General features: G+C 53.4%; 1 protein-coding gene across 1 annotated transcript; it reads left to right on the forward strand.

Annotated features, from left to right (window-relative positions):
* Positions 1 to 871: 871 nt before the first annotated feature.
* LOC101010605 (myosin-7) lies at positions 872 to 23,776 on the forward strand. The gene is made up of 40 exons (XM_031668240.1): positions 872 to 968; positions 2,333 to 2,388; positions 2,841 to 3,049; positions 3,351 to 3,494; positions 3,783 to 3,939; positions 4,078 to 4,105; positions 4,721 to 4,829; positions 4,913 to 5,005; positions 5,109 to 5,172; positions 5,590 to 5,688; positions 5,926 to 6,029; positions 6,644 to 6,782; positions 7,212 to 7,330; positions 7,455 to 7,604; positions 7,889 to 8,059; positions 8,670 to 8,979; positions 9,258 to 9,325; positions 9,699 to 9,786; positions 10,484 to 10,601; positions 10,747 to 10,870; positions 11,153 to 11,289; positions 11,546 to 11,801; positions 12,371 to 12,613; positions 12,797 to 12,973; positions 14,113 to 14,258; positions 15,388 to 15,478; positions 16,208 to 16,597; positions 16,841 to 16,967; positions 17,151 to 17,269; positions 18,037 to 18,233; positions 18,757 to 18,940; positions 19,214 to 19,379; positions 19,540 to 19,664; positions 20,221 to 20,529; positions 20,720 to 20,923; positions 21,046 to 21,171; positions 21,280 to 21,555; positions 22,421 to 22,516; positions 22,630 to 22,764; positions 23,645 to 23,776. The coding sequence occupies exons 3-40, from the start codon at positions 2,849 to 2,851 to the stop codon at positions 23,660 to 23,662; spliced, it is 5,808 nt and encodes a 1,935-aa protein (XP_031524100.1). The 5' UTR covers positions 872 to 968; positions 2,333 to 2,388; positions 2,841 to 2,848; the 3' UTR covers positions 23,663 to 23,776.
* Positions 23,777 to 26,193: the final 2,417 nt, after the last annotated feature.

The raw sequence follows: 26,193 nt of genomic DNA on the forward strand, positions 1-26,193 counted from the left end.
GGCTCCAAACTAGGACCATTGCAGCTGGGTCCTGCCCTCTGCGCATAGGTGGTCCCCACACCTTTGGAATTCCAGCCCTCCTTTCCAGGCTACCCTCCGCAGGCCCGGCTCCACTCCCATCTGCTGAGGTTTCCCACCTTGGATCCTGCTTCCCCGATTAGCTGTATAACTTTAAAGAATGCAGTGTCCCTCTCCATAAAATGAAGTGCTTGGACGGCTTGCTAAAGGCCTGTCTGGCTCAGAGGCTTGGTGACCTCAACACATCGCCTGCTGGTCCAAGGAAATCAGTGCCTGAGCCAGAGTCCCCATCTCTAAGCTCCATGGTTATTGTTCTTGCCACCTGGCTAGGAAACGTCCTTCCAGCTGCCCCAGTCTAGCCTCACCCTGGGGCCATGCCCCCAACTCTGTCCTACCCCTCTCTGCTGCTGACACTTAGCCCCTTCCCAGCTTACAGTTGGATACAGGACCTGGGCCAGGAGAGCAGGGAGGACACTGTGGAAATGGGGCCAGGCCAGCAGGGGCCTCAGGGCAGGAGACTGGAGGGGCAGCAGTGTCCAGGGCCAGAAGTGCCCTGCGGGAGAGCCAGGACCCTGGCTGCCTTGGTCTTGGTGGTCGTGGTCAGTTCCCTCTCCTGCCAGCTGTGGAATGTGAGGCCTGGCCTGGGAGATATTTTTGCTGCACTTTGAGCCACCCCGCCCCCTGGAACTCAGACCCTGCACACTCCATGCCATAACAATGACGACCACTTCCAATTGTTTCCTAGCTGGAGCGGGGGGAGGGGAGCACTGTTTGGGAAGGGGGGGAGCCTGGGGGAAATGCTTCTAGTGACAACAGCCCTTTCTAAATCCGGCTAGGGACTGGGTGCAGGTGGGGGTGGGGGTGCCCTGCTGCCCCATATATACAGCCCCTGAGACCAGGTCTGGCTCCACAGCTCTGTCCTGCTCTGTGTCTTTCCCTGCTGCTCTCAGGTAGGAGCGGGAGCTGGAGGCTTTCCTCTGGGATAAGGGTGCTCCAGCCTTAGGAAGGGATTCCTCTAGGAATAGCAAACTTCATGCAGGACTTCATGCAGTGTACCAGGTCCAGTCACTGGGCACACATGTGCAGGTCTAAACATGGGCGTATGTGCCACAGGAGTTCCCAGGGGAAGAGATCTGCATCTGAGCAGATGGGACCAATATGCATTACAGGGTGTGGGGTGTGTGTGTGTGTGTGTGTGTGTGTGTACAAGCCTGCATAGTCTGAATGTGAGAGAGGGTATGTGCCTCACTGACACAGAAATATCAAGTGGGAGATGCGGGTATATGATCATGCCTGTGAATGAGGAGATTCCTTTGCAGGGAGGGAGAAAGGATGGTGGAGAAGGATTCTAGGAAGTGTGTATGCCTTCATGTGATTCTGTGAGGCCTGGAATGTGTAGCTACCCCTGTCCATGCATGCAGAGATGATTGTCTATGCCTCCAGGAGTCATGATTGTTATAGTGTGTACCCTCTGCAGAAGGAGCTCACAGGCACGGGGGTGTAGGATGTTCCAGGTCTTTGTGTACTGAAGAACACGCAGTGATGTGAGTCTACTTACGCAGCACACATCCTGAAATGTACACATTTGCTGTTGAGGCATATGTGGCACCCTGGGGGTGGGGTGCGGACTGAGGTATGGGAAAGAAGCCTGTCTTCGTGTGAGATGCACGCCCAAGCAGCAGGCATGAGTGTTCATCAGAGGGCTTGTGGAGGGTGTTCAGCTACGTGATGGAGGTGTGTCTATGAGAGGAAGCCCACAGTGTCTTCTCTCTGAGAATGTCCACAGTCTGACAACAAAATGGGGACAGGATGGAAAAGAACTCTCTTTAGAGTCAACAGACTTGTATTCAAGTCTTGGCTCTCCCACTTATTGTCATGGGCTCTTGGACAGGCAAGCCACTTAACCTCGACTTCCTCATCTGTCAAATGGGGTGAAGACTGAGTAGGACAATGTGCATTGAAGTGCTTTTAAACTGGAAAGTGCTCAACAAATGTGACCATTAGTTGTCTCTCAGATGGCTCAAAGAAAGGTACCACTAGATGGGTACAGGCAGGGGTGGGACCGTCTCGGAGGAGTGAAGAGGATTAGGGTTCAGGGTGAGTTGACACCAGGCAGCTGTTAGAACTAGTTCTTGAGGAAAAAGGGAAAAGGGTTTGAAAAACAAGAAGGATGGGACCAGAGAAGTTGACCGCCCTTTCCAACTTGCTTTGGAAGAGGGTGGATGCTGAAGGATAGAGCCAGGGAGAAGCACAAAGGTGGGACTGGCCAGGTTGGGCACAGCCTGCCCTGACACAGCCTCTTCCCTCTCTCCAGGTCCCCTGCAGGCCTTGGCCCCCTTCCTCATCTGTAGACACACTTGAGTAGCCCAGGTAAGAAAAGCTGAAGCTAGAGCACTGAGAATCTAGTGAGACTGGGCATTAGAGCCCCAAAGTCAGACTATGGAACTCTAGTTTCTGCCCTGCACTGGAGAAATATGTTGGCTATCAGGAGCTCCTTACCTGTGGCCAAGGGGTCCAGGGACAGATGAGGGTCAGAGATGGAAATAGTTAGATTTCTGCTCCTACAAGGAGCTCAGGGTACTCTTCCTTCCCCTAGGAGAGCTCCAGCTTGAACAATAGTTAGTTGCTCCCTTTACTCTGGCAGGTTTGCTAGGCTGCTCTTCTGGTTAAAGGGTAACCTCAAAGAGGAAGGGACTCACTGGTATCTCTTCTTGATTCTTGAGCATGGTGCTAGGTTTTGGGGCTCCCACTGAAGGGGAGAGCCCAGGGAGGGAAGGGGAGAGTGGGCAGATGGAAAGGCAGCCAGCTTCTGCTCACTCCAGGCACAGCCATGGGAGATTCGGAGATGGCCGCCTTTGGGGCTGCCGCCCCCTACCTGCGCAAGTCAGAGAAGGAGCGGCTAGAAGCCCAGACCAGGCCTTTTGACCTCAAGAAGGATGTCTTCGTGCCTGATGACAAAGAGGAGTTCGTCAAAGCCAAGATTGTGTCTCGAGAGGGTGGCAAAGTCACTGCCGAGACCGAGAAGGGCAAGGTGGGTGTCAGACTAATGTGAGAGTCCACCCTGGCCACCTGCACACCTGGGTGGACACAGAGGGGTACACCCATGCCCCACCCTCACGTAGACCTGAGGATGGCCCCATTCTCCTTCCCTTTGGGGAAGAATCCAGACCCTCCAAGGAGCCCTGACCTTCCAAATCCCTCTGTCTTCTCCGTGAGATCCTGGTTCCTTCTCTCTTAAGCACTATTGCCCTGTCACTCACCAACTCCTAACCCTCTTGAGGGAGAAGGGAAAGCCCAGGCTGATAGGAGGGCCTGGATGGGGGCTCTTGCAGACAGTGACTGTGAAGGAGGATCAGGTGATGCAGCAGAACCCACCCAAGTTCGACAAAATTGAGGACATGGCCATGCTGACCTTCCTGCACGAGCCCGCGGTGCTCTACAACCTCAAGGATCGTTACGGCTCCTGGATGATCTATGTGAGTGCTGCACCTGGCCCCACCTCAGAATCTTTGTTCCTGCTCCATCCATGTCCGCCCCAGGAGCCAAGAGTGTCTTCTGTTTGTGTCCAGGCAGGGTTACACTCTAATCTCATCCCAACATCCTTGGTTCAATTCCAACACTCTGGGGACTGGCACTACTCAGATTGAGTGCATGCAGAGTTTTTCCTTTCTCTTCTTTCTCTCCTGGGATCTTTCTCTAACTCCCAAAATCACCAGCCCTCCCCCTTTGCAACTGGCAAGTCACTGCTACTTTTCTATCCCCAGACCTACTCGGGCCTCTTCTGTGTCACCGTCAACCCCTACAAGTGGCTGCCGGTGTACAATGCCGAGGTGGTAGCTGCCTACCGGGGCAAGAAGAGGAGCGAGGCCCCGCCCCACATCTTCTCCATCTCCGACAATGCCTATCAGTACATGCTGACAGGTGAGAGGCCCCAGAAGGGTCTTCCTGAAGGGAACTGGGAGATGCCAGAAGGGAGAGGGAGAAGGTGAAGGAGGGGAGAAGCCCCACAACAGCATTCTGTGCAGCTGCTGACCTTTCCTCCCCACCCTCTCCCCACAGACAGAGAAAACCAGTCCATCCTGATCACGTGAGTGTAGCTGCTACCCTGTTCCCTTCCAGAATCTCCCTGATCCCCGCCTCCAGCCCCATCAGGGATCCCAGGCCCGTAGGCATAGACTCAGCCTCTTTCCCCACCACCTCCTGCCCATCTCCTTCTCTTCTGACCTTACCCTGACCCCTCTCTTTGATCTCCCTATTCCTTTCTGCTTTCCATCCTCTTCATGTTTTTCCTCTCCCACCTCCTTCACCCACTCTCCTCCAACTCATCACTCATTTATCCAGAAGCTTATTATCGCCATGTCTTCATCTCTTCCTTTTCTTTCCCTTCAGAAACATTTCCCATTCCTCCAGCCCCACCCACTTTTCCCAAAACAGCCCAGGCCCATCTCTTCCATTTACTTTGCCCAGCCAAGCACAGGCTCAGCCTGCCCAAACCAGTGCCTTCTGGTGGCATCCTTCCTGGTGCCAGCCCTGACCTCTGTGCATCAGAAGACAGTTGTGGATTTTGGGTGCAGATAACCTGGCAACTTCTTGTCCAGGGCTCCTACTCTCGGGTAGACCCAGGCATTCTCTCCTGATTTGAGGCTTGTTGGTCTCCAGCAGTGTTGTTCACTGCCCAATAAGGCCCTGACTGTCTTCACAGCGGAGAATCCGGAGCAGGAAAGACGGTCAACACCAAGAGGGTCATCCAGTATTTTGCTGTTATTGCAGCCATTGGGGACCGCAGCAAGAAGGACCAGAACACGGGCAAGGTAGGCCTACTGCCTTCCAAGGTCTTGCACTGCAGAAAGGGAGGGGGAAGAGCTCTCACCTGCCTCCTTCTTGACCTCTGCAGGGCACCCTGGAGGACCAGATCATCGAGGCCAACCCTGCTCTGGAGGCCTTTGGCAATGCCAAGACCGTCCGGAATGACAACTCCTCCCGCTTCGTGAGTGGTCCCTGACCTTGGGCTTGGGACTTGGACTGGTGGAGGGATGGTCTCAAATATGAGCCTTTCCCAGACTCATCACCACTCTCTTCCATCTCTCCAGGGGAAATTCATTCGAATCCATTTTGGGGCAACAGGAAAGTTGGCATCTGCAGACATAGAGACCTGTGAGTGCCGTGAATCTGCTAGGCTCAGCCTAAGCTCACCCTTGCTCTAGACCATCTGGTCTTAACCTCTCTCTCTCTCTCTCCTCCCTCCCTCTGTTTTTCTCCTCTTTAAGTCTATGTCTATAGGTGTCTCTGTTTTCAGATCTACATACCTGTCTCTCTCTGAGATTTCCTCTGCATCTTTCTCCATTTCTGTCTCTGCATGGCTAGGTGTCTTTCTCTGGGACTTCTCTCTGAGACTATTTCTCTCCTTCTGGGTCTCTGTCTCCATCTCTCTGTGTGATCTCTTTGTGTCTGTCCAACTAGTCTCTCTGGCTCTTCCCTTCCCTCTGCCTTTTGCTTGCTACGTTTATCATTAATTTTCCTTGTGCCCAAACCCTAACTTTTCTTTCTCTCCTTCTCCCCGCCTGTTCACAGATCTTCTGGAAAAATCCAGAGTTATTTTCCAGCTGAAAGCGGAGAGAGATTATCACATTTTCTACCAAATCCTGTCTAACAAAAAGCCTGAGCTGCTGGGTGAGTCACAGCCACTGACTGAGACCAACTATCTCCATGGCAACCTGGTCCCCTCTCCTTGTGGCTGGATTCAGCTGGCATGCCCTGGGTTTCATGGCATTGCTGGATTCAGTTCAGTGGGATGTGGGGCCAAGCCAAGCCCTGTCCTGTGCTCCTCCTCAGGCCATATGCTGTGGTGAGCAGCCTCCATGAGAGCCGGGGGCTTGTGTCCCTCCCTAACCATGTTTTTTCCCCTAGACATGCTGCTGATTACCAACAACCCCTACGATTATGCATTCATCTCCCAAGGAGAGACCACTGTGGCCTCCATTGACGACGCTGAGGAGCTCATGGCCACTGATGTGAGTGTGTGAGGACCCAGCCAGGGGGTGGGAGGATTGGCAGTGAGGGGCAAACAGGGGTCCAGAAGCAGAGCTAAGATGCTGGCCATTGGTTGTTTAAAGTGGTATGGATCTCCTGAGAGCCAGAATGTGCCCCGTGGTCAGGGTGTACTGGGGAACGGATGAGGTGAGACAGGACTGGCCAGTATTTGGTGTTCTATCAAACCAGGAAGGGCTGAAAGTCATGAGACAGAGAGGCACACAGCCAAGAAATAAGCATCACCAAGGGAGCAGGATGAGGAGGGAAAGCCATGCAGATGGCATGGGGCCGGAGGGCCTGTTAGGTGAACAGATGCAGACAGGTACGGAAGGCCAGGCAGGAAGCAAGTGTAGGGCCAGGAAGCATAAGTGGGTAACTCAGAAAAGCTGTGGCCACTGACATTGGGGCTGGGACCGGCTGACGTCTGCTCTGCTCTTGCATCTTCCATCCTTTGTTCTGGAGTTCCCCACTGGGTATGGGAGTCTCAGAACCCACAGGGATTAAGGAGACAAGTTTTCTCTACAACTTACAAGGGATCTCACTTACCCATCATACTTCTTTTTGGGGGGTCCACCAATACGGGGCCTCCCTACAGAACGCCTTTGACGTGCTGGGCTTCACTACAGAGGAGAAAAACTCCATGTACAAGCTGACAGGTGCCATCATGCACTTTGGAAACATGAAGTTCAAGCAGAAGCAGCGGGAGGAGCAGGCGGAGCCGGACGGCACTGAAGGTGGGAGGCAGGGATTCTAGGGGGCAGCTGTCAAGTCACGGAGGGCCACGTCTGCTCAGCAGTCATCTGTCTTTTTTTATTTTTTATTTTTTATTTTTTCTGAGATGGAGTCTTGCTCTGTTGCCCAGGCTGGAGTGTAGTGGCACGATCTTGGCTCACTGCAATCTCCACATCCTGGGTTCAAGTGATTCTCCTGCCTCAGCCTCCCAAGTAGTTGGAATTACAGGCATGCACCACCATGCCCAGCTGATTTTTGTATTTTCAGGATAGATGGGGTTTCACCATGTTGGCCAGGCTGGTCTCAAACTCCTGACCTCAAGTGATCTGCCCGCGTTGGCCTCCCAAAGTGCTGGGTTTACAGGCGTGAGCCACCATGCCTGGCCAGCAGTCATCTCTTTACCAACTTTGCTATTTGTCTTTTCCTTCCAGAGGCTGACAAGTCTGCCTACCTCATGGGGCTGAACTCAGCCGATCTGCTTAAGGGGTTGTGCCATCCTCGGGTGAAAGTGGGCAATGAGTACGTCACCAAGGGGCAGAATGTCCAGCAGGTGGGTCCATCTTCAGATGATAATGGGTGGGCAGGGTAGGGAGACTGGTATGATGGGGTGGGAGTTTTCAAGTTCACTCTTCCCAATAACCCTGCTCAATATGGGTCTCTCCTCTACCTTGCAGGTGGCATATGCCACTGGGGCACTGGCCAAGGCAGTGTACGAGAAGATGTTCAACTGGATGGTGACACGCATCAACGCCACCCTGGAGACCAAGCAGCCACGCCAGTACTTCATAGGAGTCCTGGACATCGCTGGCTTCGAGATCTTTGATGTGAGTTGGGACTCCTGGGAGGGGGAGAACAATCACTCGCTGGCTCCCACATTCAACAGTCATTTGCTGAGAGTCAGTTGTGGACCAGACACAGGAAGGCAGTGGGGACTGTGCGGTGACAGAGACAGTCATTGTCCCTGTCTTCAGGGGAAGCCCTCCTCCACTGCCCTGACATGGAAGGGACCAGCCACGCCTTGCTGGGCTCGGGCACAGTGCACGGGCACAGCCCCAATGGCCACTCACACCCACTTCCTGACTGCTCCCACCCCTTATGCCCCCTGCAGTTCAACAGCTTTGAGCAGCTCTGCATCAACTTCACCAATGAGAAGCTGCAGCAGTTCTTCAACCACCACATGTTCGTGCTGGAGCAGGAGGAGTACAAGAAGGAGGGCATCGAGTGGACATTCATTGACTTTGGCATGGACCTGCAGGCCTGCATCGACCTCATCGAGAAGGTGCCTCTTTGGCCTCACCGCCTGAATTCTCCCTGCACACCCAACATGAACACCATAGACAAAATAGCAGCCCCTCTCCCTTCTGGGGAATATAATCTTGACAATATAAGGGGCTGAAGGATCCTGAGCCCTTGGTTCCAGAGCCTATGTTGTGCTGAGCACCGAGGACAGGGTGGCACCAGGGACAGCTGAGTTCCCAGGGGCTTGAGAGTGGACACATGGAGGATGGGCACCTGCATGATGACCTCCCACACCTGCATGTTTATTGGGCCTGGTTTATGCATCCAAGGATCAGGAAGTGTGAGGATGGTGTGGGAGATCATAAGAGTGCACCTATTTTCAACCCTAGCATCTCAGGAATCTGGGTGGTGGGGTGATATGTACAGTTTTGATAGCAGCCACACTCCCAGACTTTCACAAAGGTCCTTCTGTCATCAGACAAAATCCTCCACCTTGAACCAGTGCCAGTCAGTAGATAACTGTACTCAGAGCTGAGCCTATTACCTTAACACCCAGGGGGGCACCTCCATGAGCAAGTATTGATCATAGAGCAGAATCCATGTCCACCTGTATAAAGGACACTCAGTGATGCTCTCCCCTGCTTCCTCAGCCCATGGGCATCATGTCCATCCTGGAGGAGGAGTGCATGTTCCCCAAGGCCACCGACATGACCTTCAAGGCCAAGCTGTTTGACAACCACCTGGGCAAATCCTCCAACTTCCAGAAGCCACGCAATATCAAGGGGAAGCCTGAAGCCCACTTTTCCCTGATCCACTATGCCGGCACCGTGGACTACAACATCATTGGCTGGCTGCAGAAGAACAAAGACCCTCTCAATGAGACTGTAGTGGCCTTGTATCAGAAGTCCTCCCTCAAGCTGCTCAGCACCCTGTTTGCCAACTATGCTGGAGCTGATGCGCGTAAGTAGGAACTGAGGCTCCCAGGACAGAGGAGCAGGGATTCTGCCAAGGTTCTGAGCTAGGTCACTTGCTACACCCCACTACTTCAATGTCAGGTTGTACTCCAAGGTTTACAGACTCAGTGGGATGGAACTTGGTGAAGACACTGAGGCAGCCACATTGAAGGCCCTCACCCAAGGGCCAAATGCCAGCAAGGATGTAAAGAGAGGCTGTAATTCTTTACTCACGCCCTCACCTCCCCACACTGAGGCTTCTTTTGTTGACTCTCTTTCCTGCAGCTATTGAGAAGGGCAAAGGCAAGGCCAAGAAAGGTTCGTCCTTTCAGACTGTGTCAGCTCTGCACAGGGTGAGTGGGACCCAGCCCCAGCCAGCTCAGCTCCCCATCTGCCAACTCCACCTAGCCCGGCCCTTCCCTGCCTTGTTCATCCCCTACTCCTCCCGCTCCCTGTCTCCTTGGTGCATTCGTGACCATTTTCACTCCATCTTCTCTTCCCGTCATCTCCTGGCCTCTTCACTTATTTACTTCCCATCTCATTTCTCTCCTCTTTCCTTCCTGTCTCCCACCTCTCTCCTTATCTGTGTCTTCCCTCAAGGCCCCTTCATCTCTGTGGCTCCTTGAATTCTCTCCATCTCTCTTTTCCTTCCTTCTTCTCCTCTCTCCTTTCTGCATTTCTTCCTTGCATTTTCTTTACTTTTCTCTCTTGCATTTTTGGCCACAGGAAAATCTGAACAAGCTGATGACCAACTTGCGCTCCACCCATCCCCACTTTGTACGTTGCATCATCCCCAATGAGACAAAGTCTCCAGGTGAGGCCACAAACTCAGGCCAGCCCACTGCTTGGCATACAGCACCCTGGGAACAGGACCTCCTAGGGCATGTCCCTACCTACCACCACAGCGGTTTCCAAACCACGTTCTTCTCTCCCCATCCCCCATGAGGCCTCACAGGCTACCTCCCTCTCAGTGCTGCCTTACACTTGGAGTGTATAATGTGGGTGATGTGTAAAGCACTCTGATGGACATTACCTCATCAGTGACCCTACAACCCCTTGGATAGCTGGTTCCAACACAGAATCTTAGTTCAGCTTTAAATTTACCTGCAGAACTACTTAATCCCCTAATGAGACATATTCAAATTGTTAATCCATTTTTGGCTGATTAGGAGACAGAGGCTCAGGGACCTGAGTTCAAGAGCTGGCTCTGTTCTTGATCAGCTTAGTGGCCTTGGGCCAGTCCCATAACCCCTCTGGGCTTAATTTACTAATCTAGAAAATGGGATATATCTGTTCTGGCTACCACCTATGATAATAGGTATGAATCATATAAAAAAGGAATGTGAAAGCCTTGTGGTTAAAAATGTGGCTAGAAGAAAATGAAACAAATAAAGGATTATTACTACCTGACTTGCTAAGATTACAAGCTAATCAGTGACAGAGCCAGGATAGGAGCCCAGAACTTCAGTTCAGTGTTCTCACAGACTCCTCCCACTTCCCTCCTACCACAGGGGTGATGGACAACCCCCTGGTCATGCACCAGCTGCGCTGCAATGGCGTGCTGGAGGGCATCCGCATCTGTAGGAAGGGCTTCCCCAACCGCATCCTCTACGGGGATTTCCGGCAGAGGTGGGTATGAGGGCGCCCCAGAACTCATAGAATGGGGGAGCCAGGCTGCCCTGGTGGGAATGAGAGTCTGCAGGTGGCCCTGGAATTCTGTGGGGAGAGCAGATCACTGCAGAGCATGGGTGACTCTGGGCACTTCCCTCCTCAGGTATCGCATCCTGAACCCAGCGGCCATCCCTGAGGGACAGTTCATTGACAGCAGGAAGGGGGCAGAGAAGCTGCTCGGCTCCCTGGACATTGACCACAACCAGTACAAGTTTGGCCACACCAAGGTGAGGAAAGGAGACTAGTTAATTAAAGGAAAATATCTCTTGTGCATTGACTCCTCTCCTCATGATGCTTTTCCTTTTATAATCGTCTTAGCGAAATCTCTTACCTGTATGCTACCCCTCTCAGCAGAACATCTAGCACCACTCCCCTCACTCCAGCTCCAGCTGCCATTGACCTCCTCCCTGCAATCCTTTTCTAGGCTGTTACCCTTCCTAAGGTACTCCCCACTACCTCTTTCCCTCGTACCACTCCCTAGTCATGCCCAACACATACCTTGCCTGCAGGTGTTCTTCAAGGCCGGGCTGCTGGGGCTGCTGGAGGAGATGAGGGATGAGAGGCTGAGCCGCATCATCACGCGTATCCAGGCCCAGTCCCGGGGTGTGCTTTCCAGAATGGAGTACAAGAAGCTGCTGGAACGTAGGTGAGAGATCTCAAGAGGAAGTTTCCGCTTCTCTGAGGCCCAGGCTGGTTCAGGGGCAGTGTCAGGAAAAAGAGCTCAACAGGTCTTCAAACAGAGAGACCTGCAGGAGGCGCTCACATGAACACATTGCAGTCACAGGGTCAGAGGGCCTCAGGGAGAGTGGGAGGGATGCAGAAAATGGGACATTCCCAAGGTTTCAGGACCTCAGGTAGGAAGGAGGCAGGAGGCTCAACACTCCTTTCATGGGCCCCTGCAGAGACTCCCTGCTGATAATCCAGTGGAACATTCGAGCCTTCATGGGGGTCAAGAATTGGCCCTGGATGAAGCTCTACTTCAAGATCAAGCCGCTGCTGAAGAGTGCAGAGACGGAGAAGGAGATGGCCACCATGAAGGAGGAGTTCGCACGCCTCAAAGAGGCGCTGGAGAAGTCCGAGGCTCGCCGCAAGGAGCTGGAAGAAAAGATGGTGTCCCTGCTGCAGGAGAAGAATGACCTGCAGCTCCAAGTGCAGGCGGTGAGGCTCCTGGGCTACTGTTGGTTCTTCCACCCTGATCTACCTTCACCTCCCACAACCCTGCACCTCCCTGCACAGGGACTCACTGTCTTGTTCCTTCAGTCAGAGGACTCTAGGCTCAACACTTCTAAAGACGTCCAAAGAGGTCCCCCAGGAGGAGGAAAGGGCAGAGGGAAAAGAGCTGACTTTTAAAAGCACAGGCTTTCTACTTGGGTTCAACCTAGATTCACAGCTTAATACTTTGTGACCTTTCTTGCATCATCTTTGAGCTTCAGTTTCCTCTAGACAGGGAATAAAGCTGTCCATTTCATTGAGCCATCAGATACAAGCGCTTGGCATCAGCAAATGCAGTTCCTGCCCTTCATGGGAGGAGACCAGAGGAAGAGGTCCAGATGAAGACTTCTGGTTCCTTTCCTCTCTGCTCCCCTCCCCATACTTCTGAAGCTCTTGCCAACTGGGGATATCCTAGAGTTCCCGTCCTATTTGAGGGATGTGCCTCTCCTTCCCTCTACCTGCAAGAATGACAACTTTGCCCCCTGAACAGCCTCCCCTCTGTTCCTCGCTCTCAGGAACAAGATAACCTGGCAGATGCTGAGGAGCGCTGTGATCAGCTGATCAAAAACAAGATTCAGCTGGAGGCCAAAGTGAAGGAGATGAATGAGAGGCTGGAGGATGAGGAGGAGATGAATGCTGAGCTCACTGCCAAGAAGCGCAAGCTGGAAGATGAGTGCTCAGAGCTCAAAAGGGACATCGATGATCTGGAGCTGACACTGGCCAAAGTGGAGAAGGAGAAACATGCAACAGAGAACAAGGTAAGGGCAGCTCCCTTTGGCTCCAGCCCAGGTCTCCTCAGGACTCTCAGACCATACTGACCTTGACCCAGGTCAGCCACTCGGCATCCAGAGAGCAGGATGGACCTTGACGTGGAGCTCCCCATAGACGGCACCAAGCTGGTGACCTTTGACCCTAAAGGAGATGGGATTCTTGGTCGGCAGGTGAAAAACCTGACAGAGGAGATGGCTGGGCTGGATGAGATCATTGCCAAGCTGACCAAGGAGAAAAAAGCTCTGCAAGAGGCCCACCAGCAGGCCCTGGATGACCTTCAGGCCGAGGAGGACAAGGTCAACACCCTGACTAAGGCCAAAGTCAAGCTGGAGCAGCAAGTGGATGATGTGAGTAGACTGAGAGTTGTGGGGCCTAGATATGCCATGTCCATCTGTGCCCAGAGGGGTGTGTGTGTGCGTGCATGTGTGTGTTTGAAGGGAGGTGGGGTTAGAGGATGTTAACTTTCCTGATATCTTTCTAGAAAGGAGCTGGGGAATGAAAAGTCAGAGGTGGTGATCAATTCTGAATTATGTATCTAATCTCACTGGTATGATCAATAATAGAGATGAGTTTCCTTATTTAATTTAAGTTCAATCCCAGATATCTCTGCCTTTGACACAAGATTTAGAGGGTCATCTCATAAGAACGTGATATATTTCTTTGGAAATTTTGTGAGGCTCTCCAAGAAGAATTTTTGAAATTCCAATATTTAAGGTAGAATCTGATCGTTGTTCCTTCTGATGCACATATGTCTGTTGACTCACTTATCACTCTGTATTATAATTATTTAAGCTTCTATCTCAGCCATAAGACTACAGGCTTCTTTTAGACAGAAACTTGGATCTATTCAATTTGGGGACTGCAGTGCTTAGCACAGAGCCCAATGCCCAGTAGGTGTTTATAGGATGCTGAAAGAATGAATACTGCAGCCGGACGCAGTGGCTCACGCCTGTAATTCCAGCACTTTTGGAGGCCAAGGCAGGTGGATCATGAGGTCAAGAGATCGAGACCATCCTGGCCAATATGGTGAAACTCCGTTTCTACTAAAAATACAAAAATTAGCTGGATGTGGTGGCACGTGCCTGTAGTTCCAGCTACTCAGGAGGCTGAGGCAGAAGAATCCCTTGAACCAGGGAGGCAGAGGTTGCAGTGAGCCGGGATCACACCACTGCACTCCAGCCTGGTGACAGAGTGAGACTCCATCTCAAAAAAAAAAAAAAAAAAAAAAAAAGAAAGAAAGAAAAAAAGAAAGAATACAGCTTTGGGGTTTCATCCCACAATCATTCATTCCTTTATTTATCAAATATTGATTGAGCATCCCCTATATCTAGGCAATCTCACAGTCCCCTAATAACATCTGGTCCACTCTGGGGAAGGTTTCCCAAGTCCTGAACTCAAAGATTTACCAAGTCCTGGGGCAACTGAACAACAGAATCACCAAGTCAGGATGCTTTGCCTACTGGGCCTGGTTCCTTCTCTCTACCAGCTGGAGGGATCCCTAGAACAAGAGAAGAAGGTGCGCATGGACCTGGAGCGAGCGAAGCGGAAGTTGGAGGGCGACCTGAAGCTGACCCAGGAGAGCATCATGGACCTGGAGAATGACAAGCAGCAGCTGGATGAGCGACTGAAAAAGTACTGTGTTCCCTCCCTGCTGTCCTTCCTCCTCCCCAGCCCATAACAGCACAAGCAGACACAAGACAGCCATCCTCTGAGGCAACAACCTCATGCAACCTCCACAAGCAGAGTTGCAAACCATGGAAAAAGACCTCCCACACAAGGGCTTTCCTCCCTCAGTCCCATATATCAGGGTTAGTTAGATGGTCCTCCCTGGCAAAAAGTCCATTGTATCCCTTAAGTCCTTTCTTCTTATTAGGCACTCAGTGGGAATGAAAATAACAGCCTTCCCCCTTTATACACATCTCTCTTTGGAGACCAGTTCCTTGACATGGAGGAAGGCTCCACATGAGAGCCTCTTAGGAAAGTCCCTTTGTGGCTTTTCACAGAGAGCCCACAGGGCACCAAGAAATGCCCTCACACTTAAGAAGTCAGAGGATCAGGGCCATTTCTTTGTTTTGCTTAATTTGGGGTTTCAATTCTTAGTGTAAGTTCTTCCAAAATGTATAGACTTTCCAGACTTAGTAAACGGTGAGCTTGCAGAACATATTTGATAATTGAAGGTCTTATGGTGTTTCAGGCTCAGGACTTTGAAAGGCTTTGAGAATCATCATAATCTACATCGTCTTCAAGTTTGTGTTTGCACAGGAATCTTCATACCTTCCCAGGCACAGAATGTGTTGAATAAATGAATAAATACATGATCCTATTTGATTCTCAAAACATCTTTTAAGGATGGTATCTTTAATTTCACTTTACCAAAGAGGAAAATAACTTTCAGAAAGGTTAGCTGAGTTACCCAAAGCAACAGTGACAAAATTAAAGACCATCAGAGCTAAAAGGGACCTTTCAAACAATCTAGTCCAACCCCCTCATTTTACAGATGAGAAAACAAGGACCAAAGATGGGAATGTCCTGTAGAGCCCAGGCCCCATCACCCTGTCTACAGCCCTCCTCCCATTACATTCTTGTTGGATTTCAATCCTACCATAGGTGTTACACCTCCAGGGATCCTACATCACCCCCAGAAGCTATTTTTCTAATGAAATCCTACTCTTTAGCTGTTTCATTACCATTTTCAACCACTGGTGGACCTTCCTGAGGCCCCACGAGTCTTCCTTACCTCACCATCCCTCCTTCCCTACAGGAAAGACTTTGAGCTGAATGCTCTCAATGCAAGGATTGAGGATGAACAGGCCCTCGGCAGCCAGCTGCAGAAGAAGCTCAAGGAGCTTCAGGTGAGGTCTGGACACCCTCGCGGGATGCTTAGTCCCTGGGCTGGTTCTGTTTCCCCTGCCCCCTCCTCTAGGGTGTCCTGTTCACAGCATTACAGGAACTGATTATGTGTCCATGGAGGCAGACACGCAGCTATTACAGTGTCCCCATGGATACATCCAAAAGGGGCCAGGTGATCCACAACCACCCCAAAAAGGTCACAGGCCTGGAGGGCAGAATTCCTGGCTTCCTGTCTCAGCTCTGCCTTAGTTGGGTGACCTCGGGGAGCCCACTCCAGATCTCTGGGTCTCCATGCCCTCCCCTGTTACATGGAGGTTTTTACGGGCTCCTCAACTCTGATGGCATGACTTTCCTTACTCTAGAGCAGAAGTTGTGTTAGGTCTTTAGTTATCTGGTCAGACAAATATGACTCTCTCATTTTCAACTTTTCTTATTTTTTTATGACTAAACTGCTTAAAATATCCCCAGAACACAGGTCTCTGTCCATCTTTAAGAGCAAGTTTCAACCACTTTCCTTCCAATAAAGAGCATGTAGACTTGTCAGGCCCTCGCCCAAAAGAAGGCTAACTCCGCTCTTCAAACCATCTTCCCCAAATCCTTTAATTCCCACCTCTCTGCTGGAAGAGCTAAACTGACTTGCTGTTCCAGAGAAGCCGAGAGCCTTTTAGAACCAGGTGGAATCCAGTGGAGGGGTCCAGGCGGTGGATCTGAGCCTTTTGTGTCTGACCCAGGCGCGCATCGAGGAGCTGGAGGAGGAGCTGGAGGCGGAGCGCACCGCCAGGGCTAAGGTGGAGAAGTTGCGCTCAGACCTGTCCCGGGAGCTGGAGGAGATCAGCGAGCGACTGGAAGAGGCCGGCGGGGCCACGTCCGTGCAGATCGAGATGAACAAGAAGCGCGAAGCCGAGTTCCAGAAGATGCGGCGGGACCTGGAGGAGGCCACGCTGCAGCACGAGGCCACGGCCGCCGCCCTGCGCAAGAAGCACGCCGACAGTGTGGCAGAGCTGGGCGAGCAGATCGACAACCTGCAGCGGGTGAAGCAGAAGCTGGAGAAGGAGAAGAGTGAGTTCAAGCTGGAGCTGGACGACGTCACCTCCAACATGGAGCAGATCATCAAGGCCAAGGCAGGCTCTGCTCAGCCTCCCCTCCTCCAACTTCCTCCTCCCACCTCCACTTTCTGCCCCTTGTCGTTTCTCTTCCTTCATGGTTCATTTTCCCACTTCCCTTCCTCTGCCTGGTTCTCCCATCCCCTTCTTCCTTCCACACCTTCCTCTTCCTTTCTCCTTTAGTTGCACCCCTTACACTCCCTTCATTTGCATCCCCCTCCACCCCCAACATCCATCATATAACTCTCCTTCCCTTCTCAGGCTAACCTGGAGAAGATGTGCAGGACCTTGGAAGACCAGATGAATGAGCATCGGAGCAAGGCGGAGGAGACCCAACGTTCTGTCAATGACCTCACCAGCCAGCGGGCCAAGCTGCAAACGGAGAATGGTGAGCCTAGAGCAGGGTCTCCATGGATCCTACCACAGTCTCCCCAACCTCCTGAGCCGCTCCAGCCTCCCGCACACGCCAATACATGCATACAGAGACACAGAGCCTCTCCAAAGAATGGGGCCTGAGGGTTAGGGGAGGAGGTGGGGATAGGAGTACTGATCTAGAATGGTACTTCCCCAGGTGAGCTGTCCCGGCAGCTGGATGAAAAGGAGGCACTGATCTCCCAGCTGACCCGAGGCAAGCTCACCTACACCCAGCAGCTGGAGGACCTCAAGAGGCAGCTGGAGGAGGAGGTTAAGGTAAGGGCTAGACTCCGGCCACCTGGCCCAAGCAAGGAGCACACTGACTAGCCTTGCATTGACATCACTTCCCTTCCCAGGAATAAGGCTGGCTATAGACCAATTGTTCTCCAAGAATTCTAAAAAGAAATCATAGCCCAAACCCTACCACATGCCATCTACTCCCCAGGCTGAGGCCGTCTGCTTTTGCTGCATCCCTGGGCGGGAGGCAAGGTGTGAGAAGGAGGAGAGGAAATGAACTAGGGAGGCATGAGATGGCTTTGCCTAGGCACAGCAAGGGGATGTAAGGACTGCACAAATGGGTCCTGGGATTCACAGGGCAACCTGCAACCTGGAGAAAGAAATTAAACTGGAGCCTATTCCTAGCACTTTGGTGGTCTCATGAAAAAGGAGAAAGAACATGAGTTTTAAAAAACACCAGGGTTCAATACTAACCTGCATCTTACAGCTCAGTGATCTTGGGGAAGTCCCCCAACCTTTCTGAGCCTGTTTCCCTCTCCCCAACCAGGTAAAATGGCAGCGGTGATGACCATGTCTGGTGTGGGGAGAAGCTCAGGGCCAATGGCCACGAAGCTTTTCTTAAATAGTTCACTGCCATATTGGCATTATTTGTTATTAGCAAACAGTAAACCATGCTAGGTCCACCAGGGGTTTGGACATAGATGAGGCCAAGGAACGATGTTGACATTGGGGTGAGGAGAAGGGCAAGGGTGGGGTTGCTTTATGGAGAAAGCTGAGCCCACCTCCTGGTGCCCATCCCTCCCCAGGCGAAGAACGCCCTGGCCCACGCACTGCAGTCAGCCCGGCATGACTGTGACCTGCTGCGGGAGCAGTATGAGGAGGAGACGGAGGCCAAGGCTGAGCTGCAGCGCGTCCTGTCCAAGGCCAACTCGGAGGTGGCCCAGTGGAGGACCAAGTATGAGACAGATGCCATTCAGCGGACTGAGGAGCTTGAGGAGGCCAAGTGAGTTCCGAGCAGCCTGACTTCTGGCTGAGGCCCCGTTGCAGGCAGGACTTGGCCCAGCCCCAGCCTCAGCAGATCCCACACAGGAGATGCTTAGCTAGTGTTTGACAACATAGGAGGACTCTGTTCCGGCCCCACCTCCTTCTCCTCTCAGGGAAGCTTTTTGCTCGAATTATGTTTCTGATCCGAATATAAGACGAACAAAAGGTTTGTCTGAGGGCAGAGTGCTTCCGTCTGGGGCAGGGCACTGTGGCAGGGAAAGGCAGTGGGGAGGGGTGAGGAAACCCATACTTCCTCCATGTCCACAGCCCAGAGGCTGGCCCAGGGTCAGAGGGTGCCTTTGTCTCCACACCCTGCTGGGATCCTCTGCCTGCCATTCTCAGCCCCTGGGACCTATCCTCAGGCTTCTCCAGCTACACTTCTGAGTTTTCAAGGATTGTCTTCTGGAAGGCTCATATTGTTTCTTCTTGTCCCCATCCACACCCTCCATCCTCCCCACCCTCTCCCACCTTCCCCTGGGCAGGAAGAAGCTGGCCCAGCGGCTGCAGGATGCCGAGGAGGCCGTGGAGGCTGTTAATGCCAAGTGCTCCTCACTGGAGAAGACCAAGCACCGGCTACAGAATGAGATTGAGGACCTGATGGTGGACGTGGAGCGCTCCAATGCTGCTGCTGCAGCCCTGGACAAGAAGCAGAGGAACTTCGACAAGGTGGGCCCTGGGTGAGGGCTGCAGCCAGCATGCAGGGCAAGGGGGCGTGAGGGGTTCAGTGCGAGGCCAGAGCCATCCTCCTTGGAGGCTGGGGAGGAGAGCAGGGCTGAGCCCAGGCTCGGGGCCAGGGACAGATCTTGGACATGGGGCTGAGGCCAGAGCTGTCCCCTTTGAAGGCGGGGGAGGAGGGCTGAGCCCAGGCAGGTCCTGAGACAGACCCTGGACATGGGGCTGAGGCTGGGGGGCTGAAGACTGAGCCATGTTTCCGGGCAGATCCTGGCCGAGTGGAAACAGAAGTATGAGGAGTCACAGTCGGAGCTGGAGTCCTCACAGAAGGAGGCTCGCTCCCTCAGCACAGAGCTCTTCAAGCTCAAGAACGCCTATGAGGAGTCCCTGGAGCATCTGGAGACCTTCAAGCGGGAGAACAAGAACCTTCAGGGTGTGCTGGGGGCCCGAGAGGCTGGGGAGGGGCTGCACTGGCAGTGTCCCCATATGGTGCCACCCAGGGGCTCCAAGAGGGGTCTGGGCAAAGAGGCATGTCCCTCCAACTCCACTGGACCTCAGCAGCCCTCAACCAAGTTACCGTGTTCCCCACACAGAGGAGATCTCCGACTTGACTGAGCAGTTGGGTTCCAGCGGAAAGACTATCCATGAGCTGGAGAAGGTTCGAAAGCAGCTGGAGGCCGAGAAGCTGGAGCTGCAGTCAGCCCTGGAGGAGGCCGAGGTGTGTGTGTGTGCAGGGCATGGGGTGCAGGGAGCTGAGCTTCAGGCTTTTGGTCCCTGTTCTCATCCCCCGCTTTGTCTGCTTTGTTCACTGTCCCATCCCCAGAGCCTAGGACAGAGCCTGGCACATAGTAGGCACTCAATGAAGATTTGTGGAGTAAATGAATGACTAGTCACTGAACTCCCTTCATATAAACATTTTACCCATTGCGTCTTAGCCGAGTTTCCCATTTCCACACACCTCCCGGTTCCCACCTCTGCCTGCCTGTTTTCTTTTATACTCTATACCTGATTGCCTCTGTTTCCTTGGCAACACCTTTCTCTTCATTTTCCTCCTTGTCTTCATAGCTAGCTCTCCCCTGTGAGGGCCTGAATCACCTTTGCTTAGGTTTATTTTTATTTTCTCTTAGATTCTCTTTTCCTCCACCTCCTGCATCTTTGACTGAACCACTTACACCACTCTTGAACTCACTTTGTATCCGTGATTAGTGAACAGATCCCCACCCTGCCCTGTGCCCTGACTGTCTGCCTGCATCCCCTCCCCCACCCCTTCCCAGGCCTCCCTGGAGCACGAGGAGGGCAAGATCCTCCGGGCCCAGCTAGAGTTCAACCAGATCAAGGCAGAGATTGAACGGAAGCTGGCAGAGAAGGACGAGGAGATGGAACAGGCCAAGCGCAACCACCTGCGGGTGGTGGACTCGCTGCAGACTTCCCTGGACGCAGAGACACGCAGCCGCAACGAGGCCCTGAGGGTGAAGAAGAAGATGGAAGGAGACCTCAATGAGATGGAGATCCAGCTCAGCCATGCCAACCGCATGGCCGCTGAGGCCCAGAAGCAAGTCAAGAGCCTCCAGAGCTTGCTGAAGGTACACAGGGGGAGGAGGTCCCCTCACCTGGAGGGGACTGGCCTCCACGTGGCCTGAAGAAGCAGTGGTGTCTCAACACAGGCACCAGATTCCTCCTGACCCTGGGTCACTGCAGGGACCTCTGACAGGTGCCCTCGGTGAAGGGCACCGAGGCTGGCTCCCCACTCATGCCCACTCTCCTGATCCTCAGGACACCCAGATTCAGCTGGATGACGCGGTCCGCGCCAACGACGACCTGAAGGAGAACATCGCCATTGTGGAGCGGCGCAACAACCTGCTGCAGGCTGAGCTAGAGGAGCTGCGTGCCGTGGTGGAGCAGACAGAGCGGTCTCGGAAGCTGGCAGAGCAGGAGCTGATTGAGACCAGCGAGCGGGTGCAGCTGCTGCATTCCCAGGTGAGCGGCTCCCCTGCTCATTCCTGAAGGGAGTACAGGCTGGGACTCAGCAAGCAAGGCTTGAGAGCTACACATAGATGCTCAATGCTTTTCGTGCTCTGCCCACCCCTCCCCCAACTCAGAACACCAGCCTCATCAATCAGAAGAAGAAGATGGATGCTGACCTGTCCCAACTGCAGACTGAAGTGGAGGAGGCAGTGCAGGAGTGCAGGAACGCCGAGGAGAAAGCCAAGAAGGCCATCACAGATGTGAGTGCCTCCCTCCACCCACCCGATCCAGATGTGTCTCTCCGTGGGCTGGGGCGTGAGTGTGTGAGGACTTGACCAGACCATGTGCCACCTCTCTGCTGCACACAGGCCGCCATGATGGCAGAGGAGCTGAAGAAGGAGCAGGACACCAGCGCCCACCTGGAGCGCATGAAGAAGAACATGGAGCAGACCATTAAGGACCTGCAGCACCGGCTGGACGAGGCCGAGCAGATCGCCCTCAAGGGCGGCAAGAAGCAGCTGCAGAAGCTGGAAGCGCGGGTGCGGGAGCTGGAGAATGAGCTAGAGGCAGAGCAGAAACGCAATGCGGAGTCTGTGAAGGGCATGAGGAAGAGCGAGCGGCGCATCAAGGAGCTCACCTACCAGGTGCGGCGGGCGGTGACTCCAGGCAGAGCCCTGACACCATGACCACGGTGACAGCCAGCTAAGGAGAATGAAGAGTTTGCTCTTAGCCTCTTCCAGGGCGAGGGTGGGAATGCAGCCCCCATTTCACTTTGCCTAGCCCTGCCCCACCCTGAATGTCCCCTAGCTCAGAGGTCAGTCTCTGAGCCTCCTGGCCTGAGCTCCATCTCAACACCCACCCTCAGCCCATCCCCAGGAGACACACACAGAATTCCAGACAAAGCTCACCTAGCACAGCTCACCAGCGTCACCCACAACAGACACCAAAAACACACCAATCCCATTCAAACAAGCATCCAAACTTTTCCATTGCCCAAGGCAGTGTGGACTCTAGCTTTCCGAGGTGTTTTCTAGAATCAGACTCTGAATTAGAATTTGTTTTTTTTCCAATCCAGGATGTCACCATCCCTCTAAGCACACTTTGTCCTTAACCTAGATTAAGTCAGTGTCATCTGCATTGCAGCCCAGGAAATTCCATCATACTCATAGCCCCAAAGTCACTCCCAGCACATGCTGAGGTCCAGAGCAGGGGAATTTATTCTCCATGGGGTCCCCGGACCCTGAAAAACCTGCTCCCTGGAGCACTGCACACACACAATTTTGTGCATAGTTTCAGGAGTCCCACTAGTTCTTTGGACTTCTTCCTGGTACAGATCATTTAAAATATTTACACATATCGGGTAAGAAATTATAAGGAGAATTCAAGTGTTCAGTCAGGATCAGAAAGTAGAATTGGGTCAGGATGTCAGATGAAGCAGGGCAGGGCAGAGGGGATGCCACCTTCTATGACTGTGCCATCTTCACCCCCTGCCTATCCTCTGGCCCCCAGACGGAGGAGGACAGGAAAAACCTGCTGCGGCTGCAGGACCTGGTGGACAAGCTGCAGCTAAAGGTCAAGGCCTACAAGCGCCAGGCCGAGGAGGCGGTGAGTGACCCTGATGGGGACTAGGTCCAGGGGAGGCATAGGAGAGTTCGTCCCCCAAGCCAGAAGTCAGAGAACCCAGGCCCCCTCTCGCCTCATGCTCCCACCTCCCGCAGGAGGAGCAAGCCAACACCAACCTGTCCAAGTTCCGCAAGGTGCAGCACGAGCTGGATGAGGCGGAGGAGCGGGCGGACATTGCCGAGTCTCAGGTCAACAAGCTGAGGGCCAAGAGCCGCGACATTGGCACCAAGGTGGGTCCCTCCTCTGGGCTTTGCTAGTCACCCCTACAGCAGGCATACCCAGACAGAGCACCCTCAAATCAGGGATGCTTCCTTTTCATTTATTCCACACAATTGAAGCACACAACCCCAGAGGCCAAGGTAATTGGTAATTCAGTCCTGTGTGATTTCTAAGATTCTCCCAGCTCGAACTTTTTTTTTTTTGAGACCGTGTCTCACTCTGCCGCCCAGGCTGGAGGGCAGTGGCACAATCTCGGCTCACTGCAACCTCCGCCTCCCAGGTTCTCCTGCCTCGGCCTCCCAAGTAGCTGGGATTATAGGCATGTGCTACCATGTCTAGCTAATTTTTGTATTTTACTAGAGATGTGGTTTCACCATGTTGGCCAGGCTGTTCTTGAACTCCTGAGCTTGTGATCCACCTGCCTCAGCCTCCCAAAGTACTGGGATTACAGATGTGAGCCACCACTCCCAGCTCAGCTCTAAGTTTCAGTGGCTCTGGGAATTTCAGCCCTAGGGTGGTCTGCCATCCTAGAAGACCCTAATTTATATACAACCTGTATATCCCAATTTTCCCCCAACTGCTAGTTTCCAGTTCCCTCCCACCTAATTTTGTCCTACAATCTTGTAACTCAAACCTAAAATGAACATCCCAGAGAACCCCCTTGTTCTCACCCAGGCAACTTCCCTCTGGCCAACCCCAGAACCCTACCCTGCAGAACTTGCCCCCTGCATGTCGATCTCTAGAAACACATCTGCTGCTGCCACAGGGGCTTCCACCTGCCCACACAGCAGGCCTCCACCATCAGACCCCTTTCACGTTTCTTTCCATTGCCCCATCCCTGCCCAATACCATCTCTCCAAGGACTGATTGGACTTTGTTTCCTTTCAAAAGGGCTTGAATGAGGAGTAGCTTTGCCACATCTTGATCTGCTCAGCCCTGGGGGTGCCAGCGAAGCCCCATCCTGGAGCCTGTGTAATAGCTCCTTGGGAGGAAGCAGAATAAAGCAATTTTCCTTGAAGCCAAGATCCTGACTCCAGACTCTTCTTCACTGCCCTGGGGACCCGGGGGTGGGGTCTGGACTAGGGGAGGTGGAAATGCAGGAGAGAGGGGGAAAATTCAAAGGCCTGGCCTAGGAGGGCTTCCTGGAGCAGCACTGAAACCCCCTTTCACTTCCTCCAAACCAGCCAAATGCAGCAGAGGCGACACCTCTCCTCCCAGGCTTCTCTCCAGTCCAGCTGGGATTTAAAGATTTAGGGAGACCCCTAAAGTTCACCTAGAGCGCCCTGAGCCCATCTACTGTGGACCTGCACCCCAGCTTCTATCAACCCTGCCCCCAACCCACCACCATGGATAACGCCCGGGGCTGGGCAAGGGGCGGCAGTTCGGGGTGTGGGTGCTGGCCAGTGCCCTTTCTGAGCCCGCAGAAGTGTGAACCACTGGGCCAGGTGAGGCAATGGTTGCCTAAATGCCAGTCCCAGGCGAGTCTCTGAGAGTACACAAGGACTCACAGCTGTAGCCCACATCCCCTTACAAAGAGAGCCACCACCCTCTCCAGCCACCTCCAGAGGCCAGCGCACCCCCTCCCCACCACAGCTGGTAGAAACACACTCTCAGCCCACCTGCAGTCCTCAGCTCCTCCCGGGGCCGAGCCCCCTTGGCCCAGGGTGCTCCCTTCTTCCCACTCATTTCTTCCCATTGTAATTCCCATTACCAAGCCCTTTGTCCTCTGGGCTTGTGGGAAGATGGGGTCCTCTCGGCCCATTTATGGCAAGTCTTCTTGAGAGGAGGCAGACAGATGAGGGACTGGGGAAGGTTATGTGTGAGCAGGACTCCAGGGAGAGAGAGGGAAGGGATGGCTCCCCAGAAGGTCGGGAGGTGGAGGAAGGAGTAAGTTTCCTCCAACTAAACAAGTTCAGCCCCTTTGGAGTTCCTGCCACAGCTGGGTTGCTTAGGTGGGCCTGGGACTGTGGTCCACAGAGGGCAGGGGCTTGGGAGGCACTGGGGCTGTCGGCCCCACTGGGAACCTGGGAAGCCATGGTTTAGCCCTGGACTGGATCTCCCCCAACCCACCAACTCAGAGCCCACTCCTGCTCTGTACCCGGCTCTGAACTCTGAGCTCTGACTGTGGCAGTCAGGGCAAGGGCCCTATGCTGGAGAAGGAGAAACCAGTACTGGACAATAGCAGGCGACAGCAGAGGAGAAAAAGGGGGTAGGGAGGGGACAAGGAAAGATCTGAGGGGGTGGCAGTGGACAAAGAGATTGAGCAACCAGGGGACAAGGTAGCCAGAGGAAACAGAGACAAGGATAAAAGATACAGGAAATGAGGAGGCTCCAGAAAGATCCACAGGCGCCACCACCTTTCTCCTCCTAGCCGCCTCCATTCTCCCTCCCTAGGCCAACCCAGACAGAGCACCCTCAAACCAGGATGCTTCCTTTTCATTTATCCCGCTCAATTGAACTACACAGCCCCAGAGGCCAAAGTAATTCAGTTCTCTGTGACTTCCAGGATTCTTTTCCAGCTCTAACTTTTTTTTTTTTTTTGAGACGGAGACTCACTCTGCCGCCCAGGCTGGAGTGTAGTGGCACGACCTCGGCTTGGACCGAGATACCTAGGGCCATTCCTCTGGCTAGGAACAGACTTCAACAGCAATGAAGAGACAACTAGAAACAAAGGAGAGGACCCTTGAAAAGGGAGCTATGCAGAGAGACCCAGGGCACCTAAGCAACCAGAGCAAGAGAGACTGCAAAAGATACGGATCCTTCGAGAATGGCCAGGGGCTGGACGCAGGCCGCAGGGTTGAGAGAGGACTGAGAGCCAAGCCAGGGAGAAGGAGGGGTGCTGAGGGGGATGGGGAGAGAGGAAAGGAGAGGGAGCCTTGGAGGGAGAAGCTTGAAGAGCTGAGGGCATTGATCCCAAGTAAAAGAAAGAATCCTGGGTCACTTGCAAATGCAAGGAGAGTCAGGAAGGTGCAAGGAGATTGGAGAGAGGAGGAGGAAGAGCCTGGAGCAAGATGTGGAGGCCCAGAGCGAGAGAAGAGGCCAGCTTAGAGAAGGCAGAGCCTCATGTTAGACCCTGAGCTGGGCAGAGATACGGGGTCAGGGAGAATCGGAGGCAGGCCCCACTCTGAGATGGGGAAGCAGGCAGAGGGAATGAAGTTGAGACATAGAGACAGATGCAATGGGGAGCCAGGCAGAAGAGAGGCAACCTGTGCCAGGGAGGCCAGCCCTGCCTCCTTGGCACCCTCACGTGTGGCCAAAGCCTCCATCCCTGTCCTCATACGCCAGGACTCCCAGCAGAATGAGGAGCTGTTTCATGGCAGCTGAGGGAGGACAGAGAGCAGTATGTGAGAGCCAGGGAGAGAAGCAGCCTGGGGAAGGGAGAGGACAGTACAGAAGAGCAGACAGGGGCAGGGCCTGGGGCTGAGCGAACACCTTCCTTC

This window comes from Papio anubis, chromosome 7 (assembly GCF_008728515.1).
Source record: "Papio anubis isolate 15944 chromosome 7, Panubis1.0, whole genome shotgun sequence".
Classification (NCBI taxonomy): Eukaryota; Metazoa; Chordata; class Mammalia; order Primates; family Cercopithecidae; genus Papio; species Papio anubis.